Source organism: Leucoraja erinacea, chromosome 15, assembly GCF_028641065.1.
Source record: "Leucoraja erinacea ecotype New England chromosome 15, Leri_hhj_1, whole genome shotgun sequence".
Taxonomy (NCBI): Eukaryota; Metazoa; Chordata; class Chondrichthyes; order Rajiformes; family Rajidae; genus Leucoraja; species Leucoraja erinaceus.
Window position 1 is genome coordinate 24,124,039 of NC_073391.1, and position 19,009 is coordinate 24,143,047.

The 19,009-nt window shown below is 42.0% G+C and overlaps 1 protein-coding gene across 1 annotated transcript in view; it reads right to left on the reverse strand.

The window, feature by feature from the left end:
• LOC129704048 (GDNF family receptor alpha-1-like) overlaps nucleotides 1–19,009 on the reverse strand; it is a 190,181-nt gene that overhangs the window by 36,581 nt on the left and 134,591 nt on the right. The window contains exon 4 of the mRNA XM_055646917.1: nucleotides 15,209–15,554. Within this exon, the coding sequence (XP_055502892.1) occupies nucleotides 15,209–15,554 (346 nt within the window). The remainder of the gene's footprint in view (nucleotides 1–15,208; nucleotides 15,555–19,009) is intronic.

Genomic DNA, 19,009 nt, shown 5'->3' on the forward strand with positions numbered 1-19,009 from the left:
TGAAGGGGGGGGGGGGGGGGGGGGACTATGAATAAACACTGCTGTAATTTCTACATGGTGAAACCAAAATATAAAAATGGCCTTTATTAAAATCTGACAAGTGCACATGTGATTTTTTGTATTACAAATCTCAAATTATGGAGTACAATGGCAAATAAATAAATGATGGGTATTTGTCCCAAACATTATGGAGGGCACTGTAATAGCTTCAGAAAGTGACTTTGTTGTCAGTTCGGCTGAAAATAACGTTGAACAAATTGCTGTGTAAATTATTCATATTTTTACAAGCTTTGCTCATCAGCACCGAAACTTACGTATGAAACGTTAGATCTAATCAAGGTGTGAATTTCTTCAAGAAGGTTTCATCATAAAATAGTAGCCCCAATGTATTTTTGAGCAGTGCAATCTGCTGGTATCATTTCCCATCAATTACTTGTCATAAAATTTCACACAGTTTACCCTATCAGCCATTCATCTTTGTGGACTGTAAGGACCAATTAGGTAAAACAAAGATAGCGGAAATATATTGGAGCTCTGTATGTCACCCAAATAGCCCACCTCGAATCAATCATTCTATGAACAATAAAAATGAATTATTGATTTTAAATTAACCAGTCGGATAAAGAATTAAAATTATAGTCATCATTTTGAAAATCTTGCAAGCCATTCAGTCTTAAAATTAATTAAACCTTTATCTTTGAGCTTTAACAGAAAGGAAGTTACATTGCTAGCAAAATGTTAATTTGTTCACAGTTTCATATCTAGAGGTCAATGGATTCATTGTACAAACAAAGAATAACAACAGCACAGAACTACATTTTTAATTAATGTGTTTTCCCTTGTTTTTTCCCCACGGGTGTCACTCGACTCCTCATAAATCACCTCCCAACAGGAGAAATGGATACTTTGGGTAGTTTGTTATTTCATTAATGTGCTCAGAAATCTGACGACAAGTGATGAAATTTCACTGGAGTCCAGCTTGCTGGATTTATTTTTTCTTCTCGGCATAATGTACACGATAACAGTTTTGAATACGTGGTGAAATAGCACTCGATAATAAAATCTATATTTACGAAACTGAGATATTATTATATATCACTGCCTTTGGCTTAATTTCTTCAGGTTATTGTTTTTTCTTTTTTTTCTCCTTGGCTCCACATAAATGCAAAGAACAATGTAGCATAGCAACAGCTCACGTGGCCAATAATTCTACACCTTGCCTTTCTCCCACTCACTCCCTGAACCGTTCCCTATCAAGGAACATAGGGATCAAATTCAATCTTGCCAGCTCAGTTGGTAGGCCATTAAAATAAATCAATTCAACGTAATGAATGCTACATTCTATTTAACAATTACTCCCCAAGTCCTTCATGAATGCTGACTTTGGTTTTGTTGTTTTATTTCACCATCCTGTCATATTGTAAATCTGAAAAAGCGTGCAATATTTGGGAAGAAAAATATGGATCTGACTGTATCTCAACACTTTAACTGAATACAACAATACAATACAAGATACAATATTTTATTCCATGTCATTTCTCAGCACACAAATGGAATAACAAACTACACAAAGTATTTGTCATCTTTTTGATACTTGCCATTATAAATAATCACGTTATTTAGACTGAGACAACAGTAGGAATTGTTGGGCATGCTCAGCAAGTCAGGCACTATCCAGAGAGGGAGAGGGAGAGGAGGGGGAGGTGATGAGTAGCGGGGGGGGGGGGAGGAGAGAAGGAGAGAGATAGAAAGGGACAGAGAGAAGAGAGGGGATAGAGAGCAGGGGAGAGAGAAAGGAGAGATAGGTACTAGGAGGGGCTGGGGGAGGGAGAGGGAGAGGGGGAGAGAGAGGGAAAGTGAGAGGGATAGTGAGGGAGAGAGCGATGGAGAGGTAGAGGGAAAGGGAGAGGGACAAATACAAAGACAGGAAGAAATAGAGGCTCAGGTCAGTTGTATTTCCGAAGGATGTTAGAGAATGCTGATCTCTGTTTTATTTATCTTTATTCACCTGATTAATATTTAACAGGCTTACACGAGTTCTGTTATGGGACATCTGGTTTGAGAAGAGCAGCATATCCAGCACTTGTAACTAGGATCCACTGCAATCCTGCCCGTTACAAGACCAGAGGGGAATGGAGCAGCCCAGGAAAGGCCTTGAAAAGCTTGAGCCACCCAACTGGATGCAGCAGAGAGCTGCAGTTCTCAAGCAGTCCACAACTGATATATGCAGCCTGCCACAACATGGTCTGCTTTCAAAGGTACACAAAAAAGCTGGAGAAACTCAGCGGGTGCAGCAGCATCTATGGAGCGAAGGAAATAGGCAACGTTTCGGGCCGAAACCCTTCTTCAGACTGATCGGGGGCGGGGGTGGGCGGGGACAAGAAAGGAAAAAGGAGGAGGAGCCCGAAGGCTGGGGGATGGGAGGAGACAGCAGGGGGACTGAGGAAGGGGAGGAGACAGCAAGGACTAACAAAATTGGGAGAATTCGATGTTCATGCCCCCAGGATGCAGACTCCCCAAATGGAATATGAGGTGCTGTTCCTCCAATTTCCGGTGCTGCTCGCTGTGGCCATGGAGGAGACCCAGGGCAGAGAGGTTGGAGATGGAGTGGGAGGGGGAGTTGAAGTGCTGAGCCACTAGGAGGTCAGCTTGGTTATTGCGGACCGAGCAGAGGTGTTCGGCGAAACGATCGCCCAACCTCCGCTTGGTCTCACCGATATAGAAACAGTGATATAGATATGGAGGAACAGCACCTCATATTCCGTTTGGGACCGAGACCTTAAACGTGGAAAGAATCAGATTTTCCCTGTTGGATAAACAGGAATTATTCGTTGGAACATGGTCTCCTTTTATTGATTACTTAAAGGGTCAGAATAGTTCAGCACAGGAACCTGATTAGCACTCGAGCTAAAGATTGGATGAAATGCTACACTCTGAAATGTACGAACATATCTCGAACGATGTTTTTTATTTTAATAAATTTTTCCATTCTTCTTTAACTATCTCTTTCCCCTTTTTTTTTTTTTTTTTTTTTTTTTTTTTTTTTTTTTTTTTGTTTGTTCTTTCCTTTCTTTTCTTTTCTTTACTTCATCTATCTCTTTAGTTCTATCTAGTTTTTTAAAAAAATGAAGAAAAAGGCAAAAAGTATTGGAGACAATGTAATAATAACTGACAATATTATCAAGTTAAAAATGTAAGACAGTAATGATGTAATAGGTTATGTACCTATCTCCAATAAAAAATATTTTCAAAAAAAAATATATATATATATTCCGTTTGGGGAGTCTGCATCCTGGGGGCATGAACATTGAATTCTCCCAATTTTGTTAGTCCTTGCTGTCTCCTCCCCTTCCTCAGTCCCCCTGCTGTCTCCTCCCATCCCCCAGCCTTCGGGCTCCTCCTCCTTTTTCCTTTCTTGTCCCCGCCCACCCCCGCCCCCGATCAGTCTGAAGAAGGGTTTTGGCCCGAAACGTTGCCTATTTCCTTCGCTCAATAGATGCTGCTGCACCCGTTTTTTTGTGTACCTTCGATTCTCCAGCATCTGCAGTTCCTTCTTAAACATGGTCTGCTTTCACCTGGGCTGGGTGGACAAACTTTGATGAGACTGTCAAACGTAGTACCATCCTCTGTTTTTTTTCTTCTCTTCAGGCCCTTTCTGGCATTTTTTGATCTGTAGTGCATAGCTATCACCATCACTGCAAAACTAACAATCACCATCGTTGACTTTTCTTTTGAAATTCCAGCACTGCCTGGTGTTGTTCCCAATTGAAACATCACTCTTGTAATCTTCTTCATATCAGAAAATGAACCTGGAGATTTTGTCAACTTAAAAAATTATAATACAATTGCAAGTTCCATGGCACCAGGTCCCTGCTGGCTCCCTGACATAAACTAAATATTTGGATCAATGATTCAAAAACTAAATGTTTGAATTCAAGAAAATTAATACAATGGTTGCTTAAGGACACCAGTCAAAGACTGATGATATTCCTCCAGCAACTTGATGCTGCCTGGATATCTCGAGTTTAACCAGGGACAACTAGGAGAATCATTGATCACACTGTCGCACAATTGCAACAAAGGTTCAAATGGCTGAGTAAGTCTGAGGGCTCTCTGTAATATGTCCAGCTACGAGTTGCTACATCCTTGTTGCTTTGTGCACACGGAGTCAGTTACTAATTCAACAAGGACTGCATTAGGAGTTGGCAGAACAACAAAATATGATCATCAGCCCGTGAGGAAGAATTTGGTAAGTTGGCATGGTGAAAGGTGATGGGCTGTGGAGATGGGTTGTGGGGTAGCAAAAGGCATGAGGTTGAGGATAAAAGTCTCAGTGAGCAGCACTTCTAGTCACTTGCTCACTTCATTACTGACACTTGCACAAAAATCCTCCTTCATTGAGGATCACTGTTACTCCTCTACAATGACATCATCCAATTTCTTCATGAATGACGTTCAGAAACAGACTTTGCATGGATTCTTTAGTTTGGAAGTAAAGGGGCTGTCCCACTGCGACGTCCTAATTGGCGAGTTTAGAAGAGTTTGAAAAAGTGTTATCTTGAAAACCTCCTTCAACTATGTAGAAGACCTCTTGCGACCTCCTGCGACTTTGTCGAAGACTATCTTCGACTAGCTTCGGGAAAATTGGATACCGAATAGTGGAGAGTGAAAACGACCTCCTTCGATCTCCTTTCGACAATGTTGAAGACTATCTATGACTACCTTCGACTACCTTCAACTACCCATGAATAACATGCTGACCTACTAAACATACGAATAAAAACAATATAGATTTTTTCCGTGGCGACCTTTTTTTACTCGTGGGCATTTTTCAACATGTTGAAAATACGCCGTGACCTAGCTGAGGCCTCGAGTATGCGGGGACTACTCTCGAGCATGAAGGAGAGTTAGAAAGACCTCCTAGGACCTCGTGTCGACCATGCTGTGAGTATGAGTCAAGGGCAAACTCTTCTAAACTCGCCAATTAGGTCGCCGCAATGAGACAGCCCCTTAAAGCATGGAAACAGGCTCCTCTGCCCACCGAGTCCACGACAAATGATGATAACCCCTGCACTCATTCTATCCGAAACACTAGGGACAATTTACAGTCAATTAACCTACAAACCTGCACGTCTTTGGCATGTTGGAGGAAACTGGAGTACCTGGAGAAAACCCACATAACCATATAACCATATAACAATTACAGCACGGAAACAGGCCATCTCGACCCTTCTAGTCAGTGCCGAACACATATTCTCCCCTAGTCCCATATACCTGCGCTCAGACCATAACCCTCCATTCCTTTCCCGTCCATGGTCACAGGGAGAATGTACTAAGTCTATACAGACAACACCTGTGGTTAGGTTCGAACTCGGGTGTCTAGTGCTGTAAAGCAGCAACTCTACCGCTGTGCCACTGTGCTTCCCTAAATAAGGCATGCAGATTCAAATGTACAGTTAAAGATGCTTAACCATGTGAGTGAGGTGATGACGCAATAATTGCTTTGGATTTACTTGTAAACTGAATGGCAATGAAAAGTTACATTGCAACAGAATGTACTCAGCAGAACAACAGCATTTGAGCCAGCATATTAGGAAGCAGAGATAAGAAAGAGAGAGAAACATCTTGGAAAGTTTGTGATAGAGTGGAGGGTAAGAGTGATGAATGGAGAAAAGAGATGTTGGGAGCAAATCAAAAAAAGAACAAAGGATGGGGATGCTCAGGCAATATCTGGGGTTGAGTACAAGGAAGTGGTCTAGACGAGGTGTAAGCTGGATTCATGAGAATGCTGGGCAAATCTTACTGTCAGCAGTCAAGACAGTCACATTCTTTTCTCCAGGAAAGAAAAATAAAATACGAGGGGACATAATTTTATGGTGAGAGGGGCAAAGTTTAAAGGTGATGCGCTGGTCAATTTTTTTTCGCACAGAGGGCAGTGAGTGCCTGGAACATGTTGCCAGGGTGGTGGATGTAGCAGATATGTTAGTGGTGTTTAAAAGACTTTTGGATAGTCATCTGTAGATACAGGGAATGGAGGGATATGGGGTATGTGCAGGTAGATAAGTGATGGTCTTGGCATCATATTCAGCACAGACATCGTGGGCTGAAGGTACTGTTCTTGTGCTGTACACTACAGTATGCTCCATAATTTTTTGGAGAAAGACCCATCATTTATTTATTTGTCTCTGTACTCCACAGTTTGAGATTTGTAATAGAAAAAAAATCACATGTGGTTAAAGTGCACATTGTCAGATTTTATTAAAGGGTACTTTTATACATTTTTATACAAATTTCAATTGTGGAGTACAGAGGCAAATAAATACACGATGGGTCTTTGTCACAAACATTATGGAGGGCACTGTATATTCTATATACTGATGGATGGTTCCACACCATAAATGGACCAACTCCACTGTAAGACAGATTCATTGGTCAGGCAGCGATGTGTGCTGTGGAGGAGAATGCAGTGAGCTTTATAAGATGTAACTAATATTGGAAACACAGGGTGGTACATGGTGTTGGTATTGCTATTCCAGCCTACACACGCTAATTCAAGCCTTGTGGCTATCTTACTGCAGGTTTTACATTTTGTTTTACTGGGAATTAAAAGGAAATATGCAGATGTTGATGGTGTCAGATGTGCAGGAATAATAAGCACTTGGAACTGCCTAATCCAATTTCCCAGTGGGCAGGCAATGGGTCCAATTGAATGAAAGTGAGCTCAAAACATTTAATATGGTATTTACATGTAAAGGAAAACAAGTGCTCTAATTACTAGGCTTACATTTAGTACAATTCAAAATGAGAAACAGCAGTCTGTGCATTTTAAATCATGTGTGGTCAATTACCATTAGAATCTGAGAGGGAACTGATGTACAACTTTGGCCTCATCTGTAGTTTTGAGCACACATTGAATTGATTTCATACTAATTGATTCATGGAATCTTTATATTTATATTTGAAACATTATTTTTCATTCTATGCACAGAGCTGCCATATAATTTTAACAAGGGGCACTCATAGAATTATAATTACCTTCCGCAATGATATATTTTTCAATTGTTCTAATATTTTTTCCAAAAACAGACAGGTGGATGAATGCAGCAGGTCGTAACCTGGATAAGGACTGAATGTGGAGAGAGAAGATAGCAGGTATAAAGAGGAGAGGGGGAGGGATGAGTAGGAATGAACTGCAGATGCTGGTTTACACCGAAGATCGACATAAAATGCTGGAGTAACTTAGCGGGACAGGCAGCATATCTGGAGAGAAGGATGGGTGAAGGCTCAAGACCCTTCTTCAGATGAGACAGGAGCTGTTGGATGATACGTGGTCTGAGGATGGGTGAATGATAATGGGTGGTGGGAGCCCGGTAGGACAGTGCAGGAGTTAGGATTCATATCCCTCCATTCCCTGCACATCCATTTGCTTATCTAAAGGCCTCTTCAACACCACTGCGCTTCCTTGAATCTCCTTGATCTCATGAGAATTCCTTCAAGCAGAAGACTAATTTTGTGAAATAGCAATAATTGGTGATAATTGCAATTTCTCCTACAATTGCCGAAGATTTTAATTCATTCAGTGAAATATTTTGACATGTAGTTTGTTGTAACTTGCATTATTAGCTTTGACACTGGCATTGTTGTTTGTTTAAAGGGAGCATTACAAGTCACAATGAAACCAGCCAACAGGACTAAAGGAGCTTAAAAATGTCTAAATATGCATTCATGTCAAGAAGATGCTGACAGATGTCAAATATGTACATACATTTTAACTTCATAGCACAGAAGTTTTGAATGCCAATATTGGAGTAAAAAATCTGTTAAGGAAGTGTATTTACATAGAAAAATACCCAGAGGATTTTATACAATCAATATGCAAATCTGTCATCATTTCAAGGATAATATAAATATTACATTCAAGCTCATAGGGTATATATTTCTATTTGGAAAAATAACATTTTAAGAAATATTCTGTTAATCTCTCTTTTCCTTTTTAACTTGCATTTATTTTTTTAATCCACATGCTTGGTTTGGGGGTAAGATGACATCTGACATGGTTCAATGGCAGATTCAAATTACGACATGTTGAATCAACTAATACTTACTCGTTCATTTCTCCAAATTACATTTCCAGCTCGCAGCAAGTGCAGTGTCTGATTCTTTTTCAAAAGCAATAAAACAATTTTGCTGCTGGCATTTGACATTGGAGGTAACGATGTGCCAAGAAAGGCAGACGAGAGCAAATGCAGATAGCTCTGCAGTTATGTGCAATATTCTCATGTATTTTCACAAAATTCTCCAGAGGTTTAAAACACACCTTTCCATTTTTTCATGCTCAAACATAGCCCCGAGTTGTTGGTTCAAATGGCCTTGGGACACACAGAAAAGTTGTCTTAAGTTGAAGATAGACACAAAATGCTGAAGTAATTCAGCAGGTCAGACAGCTTCTCTGGAGAAAATGTGTAGGTGATGTTTGGGTTGAGACCCTTCAGACTTAGGGTCTCAATGTGGACCTCATTACAATCTTGATAATATTACTAATTTACTAGACTAAGTGGGACCCATTGGGTCCCTTTCACACAAGAGGCTTGGTCCCCCAACGTAATATTCCACCACTCACCCATAGCCCCCAACTGCACAGGTGCAGCTCATTTCCCCTCATCCCTAACACTCTCTATCCCCTCCTCTTCACCCTCCCTCTTCTTTCCCCTCTCCTCCGCCCCTCCCTCACCTCTCTCTCCCTCTATTTTCCCCCATCAGTCACTCCCTCCCTCCATAATTCCTCTCTCCTCCCTACACCCCTCCTATCCCTCAATCTCCCACCTCCCACACTCCTCACCTCCCCATCATCCCTCCTCACTTCCCCCACTGCCCTCTATTCCCCACTCCCTACCTCCCCCACTCCCCCCCCCCTCCTCTACTCCCCCTCCTCTCCCACACTCCCTCATCACCTCCTCCCTCTTCTTTTCCCTCTCCTCTAACCCTCCCCCAATCACTCCCTCACCTCTCCTTTTCCCTACCCTCAGTCACTCCCTCGCGCCCTCCATAACTCCTATACTCCCCTACACCCTCTCCTCACCACCCCAGGATCTCGAGGTTTCCACTCCTCTCCCTTCTTGCGTGCCCCGGAGGAGCATCAGCCGTCGGCGCCCTGAGAGCCAGGCCTCGGATCCTCGGATCAGCCCGGAAGCAACGGCAGCTACGGCCACGCCGGCGTGTGGGCAGGGGAGAGAGAGCTCAGAGAAAAGACGGGGAAGAGCCATGGGGGAGAGGTGGGTAACACGGGGGAGGGGAGCAGGAGCCAGCAAGGGTGACCAGAGGGGAAGGGTCTGGATTTTAGTCTACGTGCTTATTGGGGAGCTGTGGAGCTGTAGAGCGAAACCCGACAAAATCCAGAATTGCTTATCAAATGTACCATCAAATGCAGACAATTTCTGAGACTAAATTTATTATTTATCACCAGGAATATAAATGTTGCAATTCAACTATCCAGAGATATTAATCCATGCTTGCTTTTTAAAAAAAATTAAATTGCTATTTACAGGTGGGAATCCAGTTTATTCTTCGGCTGTGTTATGGCAAAGGGTATGAATGAGCCAGGCATGCTTACACAATTAGATGTACAGAGAAGCTCAGAGCAAAGAAATTCCATTATAAACTAGTGGCAGCATTCAGACCAATAAAAGCCGTGACCACCTATTAGGATCCTTGGTACCAATACAAAATTTTCACAATAGACTACTTATGATTCTGCTAGAAGTCTTTATTTATTATGAAAATAAAAGCCAAGGTCTAAATCTGCACACTAACCACAAACTTAGTCATTACAGAGGCAGCAATGCAAAACAGGAAGACTGTGCATTTTGGATGCACAGAGGGTTCTACCATTGAGAGATGGCAGGAGAAGAAATAGGGACTGGGAAGGAAAGGCCAGACCTTCAGTAGGTGGGTTTAATTAGGGGTGGTTCCAGGAGGAATTGTGAAGCAATGGGATAGCATTGAGGGACAAGTAAATGGAGTCTACCTGAAGGAGGATTTATGTGTTGGGTTAAACAATCACTGACTAAATAAGGCTAGTCCTTTTAAGTAGTGCTGAAGTTGGCTTCAGCAATCTTATCAATACCTGCTTCTATAAGATTGACCCATGCCATTGACATTAATTTTGTACAAATAGTTTTAAACATGCTTTGCAGGTATAATTTCCTAAGTCCCGTAAGTGAACACATCATATGCAGGAGAAATTAATATAAATTTGATATCCTATATACAGTGAACACAATCACATTATTGGTTACCTAGCCAAATTCCACTGTATACGGCATTAAAAAAATGGGTGCGTGAAAGAAGTTCTAGGTCCTTGCCTCTAGCTTGAACCTATGATATTTTGGGCACCACACCTCATAGATCTGAGGAATAAAAAGATGATTTTTTTCTTGTAGCAGCAGAATAAAATATTGAACTCCTCCAGCGTTCTTATCATCATCATTCACTGTATTTTGATCTCATTGTGAGCAATGGCACAGAGCATTTGATTGCAAGTTGACCAAAAGTTTGAACTTTGAAAATCCATAACCTTTATTTTGCCATTTTGTTTTATTCTTTAGCTCTCCCTTTAATTAGCCTATATTAACATTCAGTGCCTCTTGTTGGAAATTATTAATAATGTAAGGCCCAGGGATAGACTTTCCACCAGAGTTGCACAGAACCCCAGCAGCACCTCACTGTGGGAGAGGCTAGATTAAAGGGTAGATGAATCTAAAGACTTAAAGCCCTGTCCCACTGTACAAGTTCTTTCAAGTGCTCTCCCGAGTTTAAAAAAAAACCCAAACACGTGGAAGCATGTAGAATGTACGTAGCGGGTACATCGGAGGTTGGCAACAGCTACTTCTAACCCTCTCCTCAGACATGCACCATATGACCTGCAGATGCGGCTGGGTGCTCAGCAAGTTACTTTTAAATACAGAGGTATGGATTAGGAGCAGGCTGAGTCCACTTGGAGTCACAAACCTCCTCTCTTATTTAAAACAAACCTGATTGATCTCATTATTGCATGATTTTTGTTTCGGCTATTGCTTATCAAGAATCTATCAACGTCATAATTGAAAAGAATATCAAAGGCTCTGTTTCTACGAGGGTTTCAAAGACACCTGAACATCAGAGAGAGAGAATAAATGCCTCATTTCAGTATTAAATGTGTGACCTCATTTTTAAACAGTGATCATTTGTTCAAGATTCTCCCACGAGAGGAAACATTCTCTGTACTTCGATCCTGACAAGGCCTATCGGGATATTATACATTTTAATCACATCGGGACATTAGAAACACGCCATCATTCAAAAAATGCAGAGTTTGAAGAAGGGTTTCGACCCGAAATTTTGCCTATTTTCTTCGCTCCATAGATGCTGCCTCACCCGCTGAGTTTCTCCAGCATTTTTTGTCTACATTCCACCATACAAATTTGTGTGCTCTTGTGGGCAGATACAATTGCGGCAATTCAAAGGCTTTTGGATAGGGACATGTTGGGAATGGAGGGATATGGATCATGTGCTGGCAGAGGAGATTAGTTTCACTTAGTGTCATGTTCGGCACAGACATTGTGGGCTCTAGAGCCTGTTCCTGTGCTGTACTGTTCCATGTCCAATAATGCCAAGCCCTCACTTGTGTGACCTGCAAAACATCAGAACATTTAAACTCTTGCTTCAGCACTTCTTCTTCAATTAAAACAACTGGACTATGTTCACTATTAGAAGAATAACAAACCTAGGAATATAAGATTTGCCCCAGTCTGCACAAAGCAGAAACAACCACTCTCACATCGGGACATTAGAAACGCGCCATCATTCAAAAAATGCAGAGCCTCCACACTGTTCCAATCTCCAAAGGACATAACCATTTGCTCTGTTGTAATGGTTTCAATTCCCGTGATGTCTGTTCTTGAGACCAATCTATACTGCACTGCCTTCTACACACACATACTGTAGATAAGACCATTGTACTGACTTTGCTTAGGAATCCATCAATGTCACCTTCACTGAGCATAATGTACATTAAGGGTGCAAATTAGTACTGAAACTGGGTGCATCCCATTGTTTAAAAAAAATGATTGTATACAATGTGCTAATCAGCTGAACCAGCCTCAGATCATTTCTTTTGAAAATAATGCCAGAAAGTAAACCTCAACAGTAGAATAATTACTTGCATCCTGAGTAAATTATGCGGAAACTTCCTTCATTTGGAATTGCACACCTGTCTCTTCATAATGTAAATGTCCCTTTATAAATAACGCAAGATAAGCAACACTCATGGCAGCAGCTTGTCGAGTCTTATTAGAGCCTTGTATCATGGAAACAAGTCATTCTACCCACCAAGATGCACAGCCATCAAACACCCATGTCCACTGATCCCATTTCCCCTCTTGCATCCCATCGACACAGCTCCTGTCCCCCAATTCACCTACCATGTTTACAAGTTATCGGAATAGAATTAGGCCATTCGGCCCCACGAGTCTACTCCGTCATTCAATCGTGGCTGATCTCTGCCTCCTAATCCCATTTTCCTGCCTTCTCCCCATAACCCTTGACACCCGTTCTAATCAAGAATGTGTCAATCCCTGCCTTAAATATATCCATTGACTTGGCCTCCATAACCCTGTGGCAATGAGTTCCACAGATTAACTACCCTCTGACCAACAAAGTCATCGCCAGTCTTCTTCTCTAGGACCAAGTAACCACCAACCCACATATCTTAGGTACATGAGAAGAAATTTGGGTACCCAAGAGAAACGACCACAGGGAGAGCATTCAAACGCCACAGAGGCAGCACCCAAAATCTGTGTCAACCCCAAATCTATCATTTAAAACAATAATTGGAAAATTGCAGCATATCCAATTCCCAGGCCTGTATGAATTAGGAACCAAGTCCATTCCAGACAAGAAGTAAAGTAGACTCTGATGAACCATTGGCATTCAATAGAAATATGCCAGGCCAACTTTCTGTTGGAAATTTTGCACCACTATTTTGCAACACATAATGAGGCAATTTAACACAAATTATATCATGCAACTGATCATATCCAGGTAAAATGGAATCCATAAGAAAATTGATACAGGCTTATCCACCTGTGATTTACCCGAGCATCTTTGATATTCTTCCCATTCAAGTATGCACTTAGAGAAATCACCAATACTCTATGCAATGTTTCTTCCCTTTCCGGCATGAACACCCAAACTTTCATTGAACAGTCACAATTCAACCAGGATTTCTTCATATTATTTTGTTGCATTATGTCTGTTTAAAAGGACACGTTTCCAACAATGGAAGACCGGGTTGTGCAGAGTTAGGCTGCACTGCAGGCTGTTCAAACACCTTCCAAAGTTCAAAGGGTGTGCTTTGAAACAGTCAGTTATTGGCATACAAGGGGGCCCTATGTCACTGGGATGTCAATGTGATGAACCTGCAGCAGCTCCTACCTCAGTACTACTTACCTCTGTACTATTAAGCCTATCTTCGGTTTAAACCAGCATCTGCAGTTCCTTCCTACACTATTAAGCATGTGTTTGGCAGTAGGGGAAATTGCTTGTTAACAGTGCAACACTTTATAGCATGTTCTCCTTGTGACCGTGTGGGTTTCTTAAGCAGTCCTTCTGGATGTCTTAGTTCCGACCCAGTTTTATAAGTTCGGAGGTGGTCACTGAAGCCAAGGTAGTAACTGCAGATTCTTCCACAGATGGTGTATGTGACGACTGACAGGGCAATTGAGTAATTTGTGAGATGGTGCGCTCCTTCCACAACTTAGACAGGGCTTCACTGTGCTCCTCAGGTCATCATCTTGAATGTGCCTCTACTTGGAGCAGTCATAGGCCAGTAGTTCCCACACATCAGCAGGGATATTGCATTTCTTCAAGGACACTTTGAACACTTCCTTAAATGTTTTTCTTTATCTTCCTGATAACCTCTTCCCGTAACAGAGCTCAAACAACACCTCCGCTTTGGGAGTCTGTTAGCAGGCAGGTGAAATATGGGCCTGCCTAATGCACTGCTGGGTGCTTTGATCTCAGAGAGGAGGCTAATGTTTGATTGATTGACGAATACAGCATGGAAACAAGCTTTTCAGTCCACCATCTACATCGATCAAAGTTCACCCGTTTATACTAGTTCCATGTTATCCCACTTTCGTGTCCACTCCCTACATACTTGGAGCAACTTACAAAGCCCACTTAACCTGCAAACCCGCATGTCTTTGGGATGTGGGTGAACCCAGAGGAAACCCACGTGGTAAGAGGCAAGAGGTGCAAACTCCATGTACCCAAGGTCAGGACCGAACTTGGATCTCATTTGCCGTGAGGCATAAGCTTTACCAGTCACGCCCCTGTTGATTCACATATACCTCCAGTGAATTTGGAGGATTTTGTGATCACTTATTTCGTGATATTTTCCAATGGATTGAGAAGCTTGCTGTAAGTAGTTCAGGTCTCAGAAGCATATTGCAAGCATACTGGCATACTAACCTTACTCAGACTACTAAGAAGCACGAAGGGACTGAAGAATGTTAGCTCATACAAATTTGACAGGACTGGCGAAGAGAATACTACCTCCTCTGCAGCCTAAGGGTGAATAAGTGCATCAGTCAATGTGCAGTGCTGATGCATTTGTAAAGAATACATTTATGATCTTCCTAACACATTGCAACCAGATCAATTTTTTTCTCACTGAAAAGAGATTAAATGAGAAACCTCAGTATGTTGTTAAAAAACCCAAATGGGAACAAATTATCAACAAATAGTTTATAACTTCATTCCTTAGTGGGACACGGAATGCAATTGCTGGAGGATTATTCCACATGTGTTGATGCAATATATAAGTGAGGACACTGCGAATTATAATAAAGTCCGTGGAGTAAAGCAGAATTTTACAACAGAAGCCGAGCTTTGTAGAATATATATATATAATTTTTAGCTTTTCCCACAGACTGCAGTTCATATTCCTCTACGTCTGGTACAAACCCCCAGATAATTTGTTTCAGTTATCAGCTATTCTACTGGAACTAGCAACAAGAAACAGGCTTCTATTATTTAGCTCTAGCTGTCAGGTTTCCCCAGTTACTCAATACCCTGGTGGAAATTCTGAAACCAGAGCCTGGCAAGTTCAGCAGCTATGAAGTTCTTTTTGCGCTCTCATTAATCACTTCTCTGCCAACTGGTATCTTACCTGCAGATGTAATTTGTCTTGCACATTTCAGCCAAAGACAGGCAATTTGGCTTCTCTTTGTCGTGGTATGAACAAATAGGCACAATCGTCTGCCGTCTCCGTTCCGTGCATGCCATATCCCTGCAGGAGCAGTACAGCATTCCATAGGTGTATTTGGCAGGGACGCGGTCAAAGAATTGCCGGAGGGCTCTGTGGCATTTCCTCCGGTTGCAGACCTCTGACGCGGAGACGCGGGACGTGCAGGGCGAGATGTACAACGATCGGAACTTTTTGCAGTTGTCGTTTAAGTTGCAAGCTTTGGCCGCATCCAAACAGCTGTTCCCCTTCGAACCTATCGGTTCTGCACCTAATGCAACACAAAAAAAAATGCTGTAATTTACCCAACTTTGCTAAATGTTGCATTTCTGCCTGTTTTTGATGCCAATGTGCCATAATGTGCCATTTTCCAAAAGCTAGTGATGATGTTTGTTTTCAATATTGTTGCAGGTAATTTGTGATGTTGGAAGCTTGCAATCCTTTGCATTGGATGATTGTTCAATGTAAAGCCAATCACCTAATGCTGAGGGACACTAAGTGCTGGAGTAACTCAGTAGGTCGGACAGCATCTCTGGAGGACGTGAATAGGTGACGTTTCGGGTAAGGACCCTCCTTCAGCCTGATTATCGGGGAGGGGGAAGAAAGCTGGGAAAGAGGAGAGGCAGGAAATAGAGGAACAGGTAATAGATGGGCACAGGCAAGTGGGGGGGGGGGGGGGGGGGGGGGGGGGGGGGGGGGGGGTTGATAGGTAGAACAAATATCAGAGATTAAATGGTTGGAACAAATATCAGAGATTAAAGCAGAAGGTGTAAAGGAGAAGGGTAGAAGAGTCACAAATTGTAAAGCCACATTAAAGAATGTAGGTGGAGGGGGAGGGGAGAAATTAGGTGCGAATCCAGGTGGGCCACAGGCAAGGGGGTGGGATGAAAGGGGAGCATGGGGGAGAAAGAAGAGAGGAGGGATTGTTTGAGGTCACCTAGATTTGGGGAATTCATTGTTCATACCGTTGCGTGATAAGCTTCCCAAGTGAGATATGAGGTGTGTTCTCTGAGTTCTGGAACAAGCTGAAAGTTTTTGTAAATACCTGCAGTGATGAAACATTCTTTACTCCTAAGTGTTTGCTTGTCGTTGCTACGGACCCAATTGCATCCGACCACCCCCGCATGCTTGAAAAGGGGAAAAAAATCTCGGAGCTATGGGGAACGGCGGGAGAGGGCCGAATTGAGTTGGTCATTCAGTACTGAAAAGTCATGCTGCTGCCAGAAGATATATCATTCATAAAGTAGAATGAGAAACATGTACAACAGCAGGTCTGCTTTATACCTTCCAGGCACTAGGTACAATACTATGTTCAAGCAGTCATTGCAGTGTGCTGCATACCAATTGTTTCCATTCAGGTTAGCATTTGTTACTGAAATGTTATCATTCAAAAACCATGAGGCAAAGCTGCCCCTCACGGCACTCCTACGATTACAACATATATTGTAAATCCATGCATTTGGCAGAGAGCTATGTGTGCCAGGATTGTATCACTGGCCAGCAGACAGAGATATTCAAAGGTCTGCAGGATTTAGCATTCATTAGCACTAATGGATGCCAGTACAGGGAAGATCAGCTGAGCACCCTCCTCTTTGCTATATTACTGTATGTCCCTATTCATTTTAATACTTAATTGGGGACAGGAAGTCTGGGACAACTCGGAAGACAATGATTGTGATATCGTATTTCACTTTATAAGTGGAGATGGATTGTTTAACATGGAGAGAATGCATTCTGTAAAAGCCTACCAGTAAGCTTCTACATTCATATCATCAGGAACTGGTTATTCCCATCCTCTGCACGTCATTTTGGCAATGTAATATGCATTGACTAAAAGAACGTCACATTGGATGGTAAAGTTCTATAATGCTCAACAAACTAGCTCGATTAACTCTAGATCTTCATAAACCTCGACAGCAACTACTTCCTGATCTGATGAGAGTTAGGACCTTTACTGCAAGAGCCTCTCTATCACTGGCATAGGGCACCAAGTTGAATATCTAGGCAGCTTCTCATCTATTTCAGATGGACATCTGATATCAGATTGGGTGAATGCCTTGCAAAATGCAGTCTACAAGGGTTACCCCAAACTTCCCGTTGCCTATTACTGATTCTCTATCCCACACCCACACCCACACTGAACTCTCTGCCTTATGGCTCCGCCACCATCAGGCTCTTTAACATTGCACAACACTAACCACAATCCTAGTTCAGCAACAATCATCTACTGCGGACTTTTTTGATTGTGCTACAGACATTGGTTTTGCACTATTATAGTCTAGTTACCTAGTTTTACTGATTATTAATTTATTGACATTAATTATTATATATGTATTTGCTCATAAGTTCATGTTCATAAGTGATAGGAGCCGAATTGGGCTATTTGGCCCATCATGTCTACTCTGCCATTCAAACATGGCTGATCTATCTTTCCCTCTCAACCCCATTCTCCTGCCTTCTTCCCATAACCTCCGACACCCGTGCTAATCAAGAATCTAGAATTTGTGGGTGGTACGTTAATGGGCCTGTAACCCTGCAGCAACCAAGAATTCATGTGATCTGTTGCCGGTACATATGGCAATTAAAACATACTCTTTCAGTAAGATCCAGGAATAGAACCTCAGCTTCCAATTTAGCAAATTATAGTCTTCAGGGCTCAACAATAATTTGAGACAAACAAACAATGTTTTATCTAATATTTTCAGCACTCATCCAGTACTTTCAGATATCAATCGTGTTCTTCTATTTGCACTGACCAGATGAAGCTTTCATTATTCGTCCAGTTCACCATAGTGACAAAATTCAGTCCCTCCTGATCAGTACCATTTCACAGACCTTCCCTTGTATTCTTCCCCTTCTCTGCAAGTAAATCCTGTTTTATCAACATTTCCCAGGTCTGACAATACTTCATTGAATGTCAATACTAAATCTGTTTCTCTCTCTAAAGATGCTGGTTAGAATTCTGCTTAGAATTTCCAGCACTTAATGTTTATTTAGGATTCCCTGGTCTGTGGTATTTTGCTGTTATCTGTCCATTGTGATTCTGATGCTGTGCTGTTCTCTTTTGTCTACAGCTCAATAGCTTGAACATGACTGAACGTTTGCAAATCCAGTGTCATGATCCTGACCGACAAAAGGGTGAATCTCAGTGCATCAAGGCTGTATCATTGTCCTGGTATTTCTTTAAAATCTTTTTTGCTTCAATATTGCACCCCATCTCGAACAAACGTCTTGTTAGAACAGGAGCACCTCAAGGCTGTGTGCTCAGCCCCCTGCTCTACTAACTCTATACTCATGACTGTGTAGCCGGACATTGTGCGAACTCCATTTTTAAGTTCGCAGACGACACCACCGCTGTGGGACGAATTACAGATGGTGATGAGTCAGAGTATTGAAGTGAGATCAACCAATTGACCAAATGGTGCCATCACACCAACCTGACTCTCAATATCAGCAAAACCAAAGAACTTATTGTGGACTTTGGAAGAGGAAGGTTGAGGACCCACAATCCTGTTTACACCAATGGTGGAGAGGGTCAAAAACTTCAAATTCTTGGGCGTGCATTTTTCTGATGATCTTTCCTGGACTCAGCACACTGATGCAATTATAAAGAAAGCACATCAGCACCTCTACTTCCTGAGAAGATTAGAGGGATTCGATATGTCAAAGAGGATTCTCTTGAACTTCTATAGGTGCACAGTAGAGAGCATACTGACTGGTTGCATT